This window comes from Podarcis tiliguerta, assembly GCF_965153285.1.
Source record: "Podarcis tiliguerta genome assembly, chromosome: Z".
NCBI classification, from domain to species: domain Eukaryota; kingdom Metazoa; phylum Chordata; class Lepidosauria; order Squamata; family Lacertidae; genus Podarcis; species Podarcis tiliguerta.
Genome location: NC_139553.1, coordinates 24,943,325 through 24,957,774, shown reverse-complemented (window position 1 = coordinate 24,957,774; position 14,450 = coordinate 24,943,325). Strand labels below are relative to the sequence as shown.

At 42.0% G+C, this 14,450-nt stretch overlaps 1 protein-coding gene across 1 annotated transcript; it reads left to right on the top strand.

Moving 5' to 3' along the window:
* The first annotated feature begins 9,709 nt into the window (after nt 1-9,709).
* Nucleotides 9,710-10,283, top strand: LOC310669952 (synaptic plasticity regulator PANTS). Its single transcript, XM_083424414.1, has 2 exons — nt 9,710-9,824; nt 10,059-10,283. The coding sequence occupies exons 1-2, from the start codon at nt 9,719-9,721 to the stop codon at nt 10,277-10,279; spliced, it is 327 nt and encodes a 108-aa protein (XP_083280540.1). The 5' UTR covers nt 9,710-9,718; the 3' UTR covers nt 10,280-10,283.
* Nucleotides 10,284-14,450: the final 4,167 nt, after the last annotated feature.

The window sequence follows — 14,450 nt, the reverse complement described above, 5'->3', positions numbered from 1 at the left end:
CTAACCCAGAAATAGTGCTTCAGGTTAAGAACTTTGCTTCAGGATGAGAACAGAAATCGTGCACCGGCGGCGCGGTGGCAGCAGGAGGCCCCATTAGCTAAAGTGGTGCTTCAGGTTAAGAACACTTTCAGGTTAAGAACGGACCTCCGGAACGAATTAAGTACTTAACCCGAGGTACTACTGTATGTCAAATTCAGATATAGAAAATTCTCTTGCCCAACCAGATTGCAACATTTGGCTTTCATGATGTGTTTTCCTTTATTTTTCTCTATTTATTTGGAAAATACAGCCTCTGCACTGCTCTTGTGCTTTGTAACTTTATTTGTTTTGTTTGCTTATGGTTTTGATTTTATGTTAATAAAAACTTTATTTAAAAAAGAAAGAAAAGAGCATAGAATGCCCTCTAGCTCCAAATTGCTGATTCAAATTAAAGTCTAATTTTATAATGCCTCCCCTGCCACACAGGTGGTTTGCACATAGCCAAACCAGTTCCTTTGTTAAGGTAAGGCAGCCTTAAATACAAAGAACCCATCCACACCTTAATTCAGTGTGGAATATGTATCCCCTGTGTACCCTTTTATTCCCCCACCCACCCATCGATGCAATGGTTGCCAGAAACTGCTGCTTCCCCCAATTTCTGCCAGCAAAATCCATAGCATGCCTACCATCAGAAAATACGAAAAGGATTTAAAAGTGCTCCTACCAGATTTCTTTGTCTCTCTCTGTGTTGTTTTTTTTAAAATGTGGGTTTTTTTGTTTTTTTATTTTTGTGGAACAGCTTTTACAAAGGCAGGGTTTCCTGAAATGACAAATAGTGGACAAAGGGGAGAATGAACATAAAGACTCCAGGTTAAAAATCACATCCAAATATATGCTTGGGTATGGAATGTCAAGGGGGCAAATTGATTACATAAAATGTGGAATTTATGGTTAAGTGTGGATGGGCCCAAAGCTGGGGAGGGGGAAAAATATAGAAATGAATAAAACTGCTTTTAGAGGAATGTTAAATCATCTAAGCCCTGTTCTGGAAATCAGTTGCTAGGTGGCAGCATTGCATAAACAAAGATGAGAAGAAGGGAGTTGCTGACTTTCTTGCACTGGGTGGCTCCTAGTTTCAGCTGAATTTAAGGAAGCCAGCAGCTCTGATCTGATCAGTTTGCTGCCTCAGGAAAGGGAAGATGCTCCCTGTTAGCCCTGGAATAGTTAGAATAGGGTATGGCGTGCAACCTTAATTTTTCTAGTTGGGGCAAGTCTACCCCCTCCTTTTCGCCTGCTAACCTAGCAGTTCGAAAGCACCCCCGGGTGCAAGTAGATAAATAGGGACCGCTTACTAGCGGGAAGGTAAACGGCGTTTCCGTGTGCGGCTCTGGCTCGCCAGAGCAGCGATGTCACGCTGGCCACGTGACCCGGAAGTGTCTTCGGACAGCGCTGGCCCTTGGCCTATTTGAGTGAGATGGGCGCACAACCCTAGAGTCTGTCAAGACTGGCCCGTACGGGCAGGGGTACCTTTACCTTTACCTTTACCCCCTCCTTTTAGAGTATTTATCATTATCTGTTCATGTTTCTAGTCCCTAAGCATGTGATACAGAGCTGGTGAGAGTGCTCTTTAATACCCTAGCTTGGGAAGGCTCTTCTCTTGTCCTTCTATGTTGTGATTTTCCCATCTTTTCCTTGCTGATTAATCTTTGGCACTTTATTGTACTGTCAGAATGGCATTAACATGAGGGAATTGCAGGGGAACAGAAGCATACACGTGAATAAAAAGGTGGGTCTCAGTGTGGCATGCCCGTTGACATCCACTGTTGTGTCACAGTCAGCATAAAAGTAAAGGTAAAGGGACCCCTGACCATGAGGTCCAATTGTGGCCAACCTTGGGGTTGTGGCGCTCATCTTGCTTTATTGGCCGAGGGAGCCGGCGTACAGCTTCCGGGTCATGTGGCCAGCATGACTAAGCAGCTTCTGGCGAACCAGAGCAGCGCACGGAAACGCCGTTTACCTTCCCGCTGGAGTGGTACCTATGCATCTACTTTCACTTTGATATGCTTTTGAACTACTAGGTTGGCAGGAGTCACACAGTCAGCATAGCATGGCAGTATAATCCCCATGTCTGAATGTTCCATTGGTCATGTCAGAGAGTCTTGCACGGACAGGACTCCTGATTGGCTATGACTCCCACATTCACTTCACAGAGAAGAAAACATCTCTGTAAACATTGGGTTGTAGCCAATATTAGTCATACTCAGAGTAGACCCATTGAAATTAATGGACATGACCAGCTCAGGTCCATTAATTTCAGTGGGTCTTTTCTCAGTGGAAACTTAGTTGAATGGAACTCATTACTTTCTCCACTGTAGCCCATGAAAGATTCTGGATTAACTCCCCATATCACCCTGCTGCATCATCATTCTGGGATGTTGCAGGCAATTTAAAACTGTCAGGTGCTGTGGAGACTTATTTGGTTCTCTGAAGGAATTGAGAAATTGGGGTGGGGGGGATTGGTGAGCCAGGATCTCTTGTTTAGGTTGGTTAATGCTGGAGGAAGGATGGGAAGTTCCATTTGGGACAAGAATTGGGGATGGGATGGAATTTGTTTGGTCTGCTTTCTGAAGTGGTCCAACTCAATTTAAAAGCCCTGAACTTGCTAGTAGATAGAAATGCAACTTCTAATCAGATCATGCACTTCTCTTGATTTTTCAATGAGGTTCTGGTGTGCAAAAATAAATATTTTATGGTGAAAATGCATATTTGACAAAAAAAGTGCATTGAATCCCCAGTTTATTCCTCATTGGCCAATCACCTGATCTGCATACACAGAAAATAAAACCAAAGCAAAATGGCTCTCTATGAAATACATTAAGGCAAACTATATTAGGATTAAAACTTGTATCATTGGCATGTCATCATCTAAGGAACTTTAGCTTCCCTAAAGCTAATGTAAGAAACTTAACAGTCCTATATGTCACATTGCAACAGAACAATTTTAGATGATTATATATGTTAATAATTGTCAATGAATGATTGCAATGGTATAATTTTGTAAACATAGTGTATTGAAAAAATACATATTTTGGGGTGATTGAGTGCAAAAATGCATATAATACATGCATTTTTTATGAGAACTCATAATGCATTTTCTCAAAAAACCTGCAGAAAATGAGATGAAATGGAATGATGACTGAGTGCTAGATAAAATAAAATGGGACAGCCTTAGGCTGCTCTGTCTAACCCTAACTAGGGATTAACAAAGTGATCTCTACGGCCAACTCCCAGGCTGTTTTCATCCATTAGTGTTAGTATTTTAAAATGTTTCCTTTTTTATTCTTTTCTTTTCTTTCTTTCTTCTTCTTTTTTTTTTTTTTTGCTGACTCTCAGCATGTAAGTTCTTCTGTTTGCTTTCATAGCCATATCTTCAGAAACAAAAGAAAACAAAATTTCAAACCCCCATGCATCTAGACCTTTTCCCTTTCCTCCCCCCGCTTTTGCTGCCTTATTTTGTCATTCCCCCAAGAAGCATAAATGCAGATACACAATCCTGAGTAAGTCCAATTATGCTTCATTTTTTCCGGCAAAAAGCAACTGAACATCAACATGGGAGAGCCAAATTAAATATGTACTTTTGTTTAGTGTAAGAGGAGCTGATGTTCTGGAATGTACAAGAGTGTTTCAGAAAGGAACAGCAGTTCTCAACATGCAGCCCTGCTGGCCAAAACCTCTGTTGTTTCTGTCTGAAATGCCCTTGTAAAGTCAGGCTTTTTAATTTGGTGTTTCTTTTCTTTATTCTTCTTCTTATTATTATTAGCCAGGAATTCCTAAAATGAAGCAAGGTGCACAAAAGAATGATGTTCAGTGTTGTGACATTAAGATGCCCTGATTGTCAGGGAAAGAGTTCAAGGTGATGTGAATAGGTGATGTGTCACTAAATAGATCCATTAGTGCAAGGATTTCCACAGGTGCAGTTGAACTTCCCCTTCCTCTCCACTGGGAGACCCTGGAGAACTGCTGCCAGTCAAAGTGAACAGCACTAGGCTAGATGGGCAAATAGTCTGACACAGAAACATAGAATTATAGAGCTGGAAGGGACAATGAGGGTCATCTAGTCCAACCCCCTGATGTATAAGGCATTGCTTTGCCTTTCCATTTTTCTTGTTAAAAGAGGTTTCATTCATTAAAACTATGCTGCAAGGGATTGTGAACATACCTGCTTATTCACTAATCTGCCCGTTTCACAAGGGTTCTTCTACTTCCTGCTTTTACCCCATGCTGCCAACCTCAGCGAAGGTAGCGCTATAAAAAGGGATGTACCTGCCCTACGTGCAATTAGAGAGACACATGAAACCATGTTCAAAAAGTGCAAATGCCAAACTATTGAGACACTGGATGAGAAAGAAGCTCTTGTTTTGCGTAGCAAGCCGCAAATCAGCAAGAAGCAATATGCTAGAAAACAAAATGCTAAGCATTTAAGCAGTGCATTTGAATAGCACATTTAATACAAATCAACAATACATATTTCTGTCCTGAAGCAAGCACTGAAAAAAGCAGCAATGTAATGTTTCAGTATGTTTTGGTTTGAACTGGGGAGGGGGGAGAATGGTGGTGGAGGGTGCCTATTGTCTAGCAGCTGTGACAGCAAGAACACATTACCTCCTAATCCCTGGGACAGTTTTGTAACTGCTGTGTGTGTGTGTGTGTGTGTATGTGTGTGTGTAAACAGTACAAGCATATATGCTGCTTATCATTTTTTTCTAGGGTGGACAGCATGCCTGAAATAAGAATGGTGCAAGATGGTTGGCTGAACCAGACTTGACAGCATATATATGTGGAGAAGGCAAGCTGTGAAGCTGGGATAGCACCACAGGTGAAAGAGTTACTCTACCCACTGTTAAAATATCCCTTCCCAGAAAAATGAGATAGCCACCACTGGATGTGTGAAGTTTTTTCCATTGCATAAAAATGAGCACGGCATGAAAGGAATGTAGATGTTTAGATAAACATCTGTGCCACTGGAGGATCTCACATCTCTCCCAATTTTGTGTTTAGACAAAACAAATCTGATCTTCCTATCCCTTCTTTTCGGAATCTACTCTGTGAAACTAATTGGAAATAATGGCAAATGCTGCGCTGAACAAATGTGTAGAAATACAGGAGCAGAGAAATAGTGAAAATGGCATTTTCTGGGCGCAAGCCATGGAGCTCTGCTTCTTTGCAAATAGCATTAAATGAATGTGGGACAGAGCAGGGAAAAGAAGGGCTTTCATTTTGGTGCACTGCATTTTCTCAATGTCTTCTGTGTGTGTGTGTGTGCGCGCGCGTGCATGCGTATGTGTGCACTTGTGTGTGTCTTCCAGTTATCAAGAAGCAAAATGCACACCCCATAAATACAGAATATAAAATGCACCTTTGAAATTCCATTTTTGGTTGCCCTAGTCTTGTGGTCTATGTGTGCAATTCAGTCCAGCCAGGCAACTACAGCTGAAGTCATAACTCCACTTAACCTCCACTTATCTAGGGAGGGAGCCCCATTTACTCCAACAGGACCAACTTCTGAGTAGACATTTCAAGGTCTAATATTAGGTGTCTAAGGTGTTCTGCTTGTTTGTTTTTTTAAGTAAGAAGAGCCCTCATCAATGAGTTTCTTCCAGTAGTGTAGTGGTAGCTCAGCCAGGCAATGCTTTGGGGGAATGAAAAGTTCTTAGATTTCAAACTATATCCATTACTACCTGTATGTGGACTATTAAATATGTTAAACAATTTCTGTCTTCCCAGTCTGCGTGAAAGAGGTTGAGAATGTGGATATATAGGTAGGAATTCAATGTTGTGCTATTCTGACAATTCCATCAGCAAATGCGTTTATGCTTGCTAAGCAGAATAATCCTTTCCCTACATTGCTCTGGGGATACTCCTGACCTCTCTGAGCAGATGGGTGTGGAGATGGGGAAAGCCCCATTGTGCTAGTGGGAGCCGTCGTGCTGGCTTCTGCTAGTGTGCTGGGTTAATTCGGGTCATAACCCTCAACATGTAAAAGGACCATATTCTGCATCAAACCATTGGTCCATGTAGTCCAGTACAGTATTACTGAACATGGCTCCAGGTCCTTCTGTGTTTTGTTACCTGAGATCCCACTGGGTGCAGGCAGGGAGTGAACTTGAACCTTTCTATATGCAAAATATAAGCTCTTCCACTGACCTGTGCTCCTGTTTTATGCAAGCATGAAGACGCTATTTATATACAGTCAATTCTCCATTTACTTGGGGTTTACATTCCAAGGCACCACATATCTAAGTGAAATCACGTATATTTCAAACACCACTGCAAAAGTATGCAAAGACCCTGTCCTGTGAATGACATTTCTATGACATTTTCAGGTCACTTCCAGGTTCAGTGCAATGTGTGTGTGCATGCTCAAATACCTATTGAACACACATAAATGGTAGGGTTTGCTGTATAATGAAGCTATCTCATAATATTGCATTTGTAGTAAAGGTTGTACCCCTATGTACATATATATCTGGGAGAACTCCCACTGAAAGTGGGGCTTACTTCTAAGTAAACATGCATTGGATTGCACTGTAGAGAGGCTGTCCAGAGGCACGCCCCGTTGACTTCAACTGGAGTTGCTTCCAGCAGGTATTAAGGGTGGTTAACCTGTGGTTATTGGTCCACAATTCACATCAACCTCAGCCAGCACCATGGCCATTGGTCAGTTGGAGTTGGAAGGTGGAGTCCAAAATGTGGAAGACCAAAGTTTCCTTGCACCATGTTTATAGGATTGCAGCCTTATCAGCCCAGTCCTAACCTTGGACTCAGCTATACAACTGCAAATGAAATGCTTTAAAGTGTGTTTTAAGTGCAATATACAAAGTGGCACTAGATGGCGATGGTGAGCCTTATGGAAAATTCAATGTATTTTTAAAAATGCTTTGAAAAAGCATTTTCAGAACGGTTTTTATATGTGTGTAGATTCCACCCTTGTCTAAGTAAGTTCCAGTGAATTCAGTGGGCTCACACTCAGGTAAATGGGGTTAGGATTGCAGCCTTGGTTTCTTAATCGTTACATCTCCTGTACTGCTCTTGATTAGGGTTGGGTGGATCTGCCAATTTTGTTTCCTCTCAGTTTCTCGTTTTTCTAATCTTAAATTGTGTTCTCCACATTGCCATATCAGTTTGAAAATTCATTTCCCTTTTCAAAGTCAACGTAAAAGCCAACCAGCATTTTTGTCCTTTGCATTTTTGCAAAGCGATTTCCTCTGCGATAATGCATTTTTCTTACTTTCACCAATTTATGATTATTATTTTTTTGGTGCACATTGTACCCTAGTACAGTGGTACCTTGGGTTAGGTACTTAATTCATTCTGGAGGTCCGTTCTTAACCTGAAACTGTTCTTAACCTGAAGCACCACTTTAGCTAGTGGAGCCTCTTGCTGCTGCTGCACCGCCGGAGCATGATTTCTGTTCTCATCCTGAAGCAAAGTTCTTAACCCGAGGTACTATTTCTGGGTTAGCGGAGTCTGTAACCTGAAGCATATGTAACCCGAGGTACCACTGTATATGCATTTTTGTTGACATTATTTGACTGCAAAACTTAATTGTATAACTTGGAGAAGTGAGAATTCTGAAGGATGACTGTGTTTGGTTCATATCTTGTTTTGGAATGTGCGAATCAGGTAGGCTTCCCATCATAGAAACTAAATTGCATTTAGTCCCCCCATCCCGCTTGATCAGTGGCGTAGCGTGGGGGGTGCAGGGGGGGCCGGCCGCACCGGGCGCAACATCTGGGGGGGGGGCGCTCGCACTTGCTGCTCTCTGCCCCTACCTGGCTCACTCACTCTCTCTCACTGCAGTGCTGGCTGTGCGAATCCGATCCGAGCCGCCGGGTCGCCGCCCACTGTGGAGGGGAGGGTGCCAGGCGTGCGGTGCGGAGAGAGAGTGAGGGACTATCTGGGGGAGGGACAGTGCAGGGGGGGGCACAAATTACTTGCCTTGCCCCGGTGCTGACAACCCACGCAACGCCACTGCGCTTGATACATTAGCTCTTGTCACCTTCCAGTAATGTTGCATTTGGCAGGAAGATAAAGCCCACTGTTGCATCTACTCACTGGGGCTGGAGAAAGATGATGGTGAGAAAATGACGAGAGAGGCTTCACTTCCCATTATAAATGCCAAGAGAGAGACCCAATTGCAGTCATACTCAGAGTAGACCCTCTGAAAGTAATGGATCTAAGTTAGCGATGACCATTAATTTCAATGGGTCTACTATGAGTAGAGCTAACATTGGATATTTTCCATTTATTTCATTTGCCTTGTCCAATCACTGCTTCTAGTCAGTGAAAATGTTTTTTTTAAAAACACCCTTCTAATTTAGTAGAGGCTAAAATGGGATGAGGAGGACATGTCGGGAGCAATCCTGAACTCAGCTCTCTGCAGAAACTATTGTTGGTCTCCAGCACATACTGCAAAAAGGGAATGGAAAGTTTTACTCTTCTGTTTTGGTACAGAGCAACCTGATCTGCACAGGCTTTGCTATTTTTGTTCTCCTTTGTTTACATTCTCAGTGCCTTTTCCTTTTTTTAAAAAAAGACATGCAGGCACTTATCCTCACATTTACCCTGATCATAATGAATACATCATAGCTAAGCACATCCAAAGGTACATAAATGGTGAGAATCATTGCTGCATTATTTGAGCTGATATCCCCTATGCAGGCCTTAAAAAACTAGCAAGATCAAATATGTCCCTATGGATCTGGTTTATCAGCAGAAAGACCACTACATCTTCTCCTGCCCATTCCCTTCCCCCTGCAAGCACTTTGCTGTGAATTTCTGACTACATTGTATGTTCCAAAGTGACGCCAGCACTCCTTCAGTGGAAGCCCTCTGAGCTGTCCTTATATAGCTGGAGAAGCAAAGCTATTTATTCTAGCCAAGGTGATTAATCTCTGACACTGTGGATATTTAAGTTTTGTTATCTATGTTGGAAAGGAGCTCCTAACTTCCAGTCTTGAACTGAAGGGAGATGTGTGTTAATATCTCCAAACAATTTATGGAAATATAAATCCAAAATACGTTGCTTCACCAAATCCAAAGTTTGCTTTTCGCCTTGCTTTAGCTAAAATTCTATTGAGAAACCCTGTTGTAGCTATCAACGTATGGACTAATTTAACTCAGCCACTATTTGGAATGCTAATGAGTGCTAACTTGGAAAGTTTCTGGCACTCCCCATAAGGCAACTTGATCCAATAAGTTGTTGTTGTTGTTGTTATCAGTTCTATACTGATATAAACACATATATCCAGAACTAAATATTACAAAAGAAAGTTTAAAAAGGTATTCTACATAATTCTACATTCTACATTCTACATAATTAACAGGAAACTAAAATACTATCTTAAAGATTTCAAAATAAAACATAGAATCATAGAATCATAGAGTTGGAAGAGACCACAAGGGCCATCGAGTCCAACCCCCTGCCAAGCAGGAAACACCATCAGAGCACTCCTGACATATGGTTGTCAAGCCTCTGCTTAAAGACCTCCAAAGAAGGAGACTCCACCACACTCCTTGGCAGCAAATTCCACTGTCGAACAGCTCTTACTGTCAGGAAGTTCTTCCTAATGTTTAGGTGGAATCTTCTTTCTTGTAGTTCGGATCCATTAAAAAGGTCACTACAGAATGCACATTTAAGACAGCAAAGTTAAAAACAGAAAATGGAGCAGGGAGCAGCATGGCTGACAGTGATACCTGGAGGCCCCCACGAGCCTGCAATGACTACTGGTCTGAATGGAAACATTGCAAGAGCATCCCAAATCTGTTCCATTACTACTGCAGTGGTACCTCGGGTTAAGAACTTAATTCCAGAGGTCCGTTCTTAACCTGAAACTGTTCTTAACCTGAAGCACCACTTTAGCTAATGGAGCCTCCTGCTGCTGCCGCACCGTCGGAGCATGATTTCTGTTCTCATCCTGAAGCAAAGTTCTTAACCTGAAGCACTATTTCTGGATTAGCGGAGTCTGTAACCTGAAGCATATGTAACCTGAAGCGTATGTAACCTGAGGTACCACTGTATACCTATGGGGAGGCACCTTCCTGTAAGCGGTGGAAGAGAGATTATGAGAACTGCAAAGCATGGGAGACGACAAAAAGTTCAGAGGCTAAGGACTCCCTATGCAAGAGTGAAAGAGAGCGGGTTATGGAGAAACAGAAGTATGCTCCGGTGTGGAACTTGAGGAAGGGTCCTCCCGTAAGCTGGTATCTGCCTCTGGATGAAGACAAACCCAAAAGATGAGGCCCTGGAATACCAGGTGTTGGACTTCTGGGTGAACCTTCTATGGAACCCTAACACTGTGCTGTATAGAAGATTTCTCAGCCATAAACCCATGCTCCCAGCAACAAACAACAACAACAACAACAAACCACCAGAAAACATTACAAAAGGAAATCAAATATAAATGTGCATTTAAAACAGCATAATTAGCAAGATAATAAATTATTTATACTATGTACTAAAGATGCCATGTTTGGCAAATTAGCCGATGCTGAAAACAGGAAAGATAGTGTACAGTTAGGTACTTGAAATATTGTTCTAAGGTATTGATTTTGAAAAGATTCAATTGTTTGCAAATCTGTTACCCCAGAACTATACAGACCAGCTGTTACACTGCTTTTGTCTGAAAACTTTAAGTGTAGGCTGAATTACTCGACCTCCTTTGCCAAAATAAGAATTGATTATTACCTTAATTGTTTGGCCAACATTTCTCTAGTTGACAATGTAGGCACTTTCAAGTTTTACCCTGAACTAGTAAAAGTGATCTCTAAATATTTAAATTGTTTAATTTGAACTGTGATAGAGGTCCACCAATGTTGTCTTCAATCCTTCTCAACCCCCATAACCTGTGCTTTACCATAACTGATAGCTAATAGTTCAGATGCATAGAGGCAAAGGCTCAGTGTAGCTTAAAAGTCAGGGGAGGGGAACCTCCAGCCTTCAAGGAAAGTTTAGCCTGCCAGGCCATGAGCCCCAAATCATGCTCACTTGCCCCACATCTGCCATTACACCTAACAGTTGGATCCTGAGCTGGAAAGCAGGATCAGACTCCGTGTCTGGGTGGCCCTGAGGAGACCAGAGAAGAAAGACGCTTAATCAACTGTCACCATCTAGCTCCCATAGTGGCCCCTCAGCTCCTCAGTGGTCACCACTGAAGAACCTGAAGAACCATCTTGCCCTGAGGGGAGGAGAGAAGAAAGAAGTTTGAGGAATTGTCACTATTTAGCTCCAGCCACACTCTCTTTCCTCAGAGCTAAACCTGGCACTGGCCTCCTTTCTGGTTGGCATGTGTCCTTGAACTCTGATTATGAGTCTTGCTTTCCTAGATGGATGATAGGGAGGGGTGTGTGTGGAAACTGTCCTACCACACAAAGGTAACATTTACATTTGTTGAGCTACCCACCGCCTTGGGCAACTGGCCCCTGGAAGGTTTCCCTTGGCCTGGACAAAAAGGCTCCCCACTTCTGGTCTATGTCAACGGGCAGCAGCTCCCTGGGGGTTCAGGTCAGAACCTTCTTCAGCCTTACCTAGATGTGATAGAGACTGAAACATGGGCCTTTTGCATGCTCTACCCCTGAACTATGGTCCCTTCCAGTAGTGGAGGAGTTTGTGTCCCAGAATGACTCCTCCAGGGCGAAAGTTTCCAAGTGTGGGTCTTGGGCCATGATCCGATGGAAAAATTTCCATTCTGCATTTGCACCCCCCTGCTTGGAAAATTTTCCATGACTATTTTTTTCCATGGAAATGTTTCCACTTTTGGAAATGTGCTGTTTCATAAAATTAATCAGTAACATAACATGAATTAACATAAGAGAGATCAAACTGGGCACCAGTAGAGAAATATGAATAGTTGGTACAAATTATATATTTTTCCCCATTTGTTTTCCTCATTCATGACTTGCAGTACTTTATTTGTGTATCCCCTCCTTACCCTTTCCCTTGCAATTTTTTTGTTAATACTCTTTCATCTTTTTTTAAAAAAGTGTGTGTGTGTGTGTATTACACACACACACACACACACACACAATTTTTTCATTTGTATACCTACAATACCCATGATGTGTATTTTTTTTCTTTTTAAAAGCAGTAAAGCTGTTGAATTAAAAATAAACAGTTAATATAATTTTCTGTTTTAAAATGTTTTTTATTACAGTAAATATTTCTTAAGTATACAAAAACAGTATGATGTCTCTTTCTTCAAGTTGTGATTTCTACGATTCAGTTGCTTTTGTTATGAGACATTAATGATACATACAATGTTAGGTTAGGGGGGAAAGAGGGGGAGTGGTGCATGAGGTGGGGTCGGGTGGTTATGTTTCTATTCTTCTGTTTAGTGTATGTGTGGGGTTTTGTGTCAGTGTTACTTGTATGGGTTTTCTTACTATTCACTTGTTGTGTTTCCTTGGTGATGAGAGAGGTAGAGGGTGGCCTAGAGTGTGATTGGTTGTCCTTGGGTGGCTGTAGTGAGATTTATTTGTGTGGGGGAGTGCTGTGTGCGTGTGCGTGCGTGTGTGTATAAAATCAGGTTAACCAGATTGATCTGTATGCTGTTGGCGGAGTTTTGTCATTATCTTGTTGGGCTGTGTACGTGATAAAGGGGGGTCATACTGGGGTGAAGGCGTCTTCTTCTAATTGTCCCCGTGTCAGTTTCAGTTTATTGGTTAATTTTTCTAATAGGGCTGTTTCCCATTCCCACATTCCCACCACATGTGTAGGTATGTGCCTATGGAGGCGCATCCTCTCCAGCATTTTGGCAAGGTTCCTGGGTGTATTAGTGCTAGTTTCCTTGGTGTTAGTTACCATCTGTAGGTGAGTTTCAGGGTGAGTTCCTTCCTTTTTGCTGAAATGGATCTAAAGAGGTTTAGACCACATTCTAGTCCATTGAGTGAAGTTAATCTCATAGCCCATGTCATCTTCCCATTGTTTTTTGATTATGTCAAGGGGGTTTGTGGGATCTTGGAGTAGTATTTTATATATTGTGGATACCATCCCTTTGCCGTGTCCCTTTGTTGTTAGGAGGAGGTTTTCGAAAGTTGTCAAGGGCCTAGTTGCTGTTGATTTCACTACGGAGTACCGTAGTTTAGGAAGGCATGTAGTTGATAGTGTGATAGCCAGGGCATTTGGGTATCTCCTAGTTTGTCTTTTATTTCCTGTGTTGATATGGGTTTATTGTTTTTGTAGAAGTCTGCTAGGCGGTATAAGCCCTTGGCCTGCCAAGTTTTTATCTGGAGGTTTTGTTCTGCATGGTGGAATAGTGGGTGGTGTGCCAGGGGTATTAGTGGGGTTGGGGTTGGGGACAGTTTACCTACTTCTTCTTTCCATGCTTTAAGCATGGTCTGTGTAAACCTGTTCAGTGTTGTGGGGATTTTCCTTAGTTTGTTTGAGATGAATGGGTATTCTGTGGTGTGGGTATTTTCAATTGTGTCTCTTTCCAGGTGTACCCATCTAATCATGTTCTTACTTGTAGCTGTATTTGTGGAAGTTGCTCACATGCATTTTACTCTAAAGTTTTGGTGGAGTAAGATCTGGGGATTTAGTTTTGGAGCAGAAATTTTCAGAGCACAATAGACAGACTAGAGGAGCTCAAATATGGAAATCTGTCTTCATTACCTGGTATCCCTTCATTGTTTATATGAATAAACAAGATGGTAAATTACTTCCTCTGATTTAGCAAAGACCCTTGTGGTCAGACATGATTCCTAACCATTACTGGTCATTGGTTTTATGAAAACTTAGCCTATTTTACATTCTATTGTGCATTCTGCCTCAGTTGTGAGAGCTTACAGCATCAAATATCAAATCTGTACCAAGAAATGAAAAATTTCCTTAATAAAGGATTGTGGTTGGGGGAAGATACGTAATAACACCCCATTTCATTTTTTTGAGGGGGGGGGGACTTCACATGGAAACATGCACACTGAGTCATGTGTGCACAAAGACACATCCTCCCATTTTCCAAAGCATTCCAGATATTTTCCTTTCACAACGCCACCAAGCATCAAAAGGACAGACTGCCGGCTCTTTGGGAAAGTTTTGCAACAAATAACTTCTGCAGCTGTTGAACATAATGGCTTAACACCACAGAAGGGTAACGTTTCCTTAAATAATTTGCCTAAATAGGCGGCACATGGCTGAAAGTAATGCCAACATTTAAAAAAGAACGAGACAAGCAGGAAAATTCGCAAAAATAGCCATGCTGTCAGCAGGGCCAGCCCAAGAAATTTCGGCGACTAAGACAAGTCATCAAATGCATCTCTTCCTGCCATGCAACCTGACTAGTACATTTTCCACATTTATATAGCACCAAGCACTCACCAGCAATTTGGCATCTCCACAGTGCTGAGCGCCTGATAGCAATTATAATAAAGAAAGAGGAAAATTTCTATGGTTGTACAACAGCAAGCACTCTCCA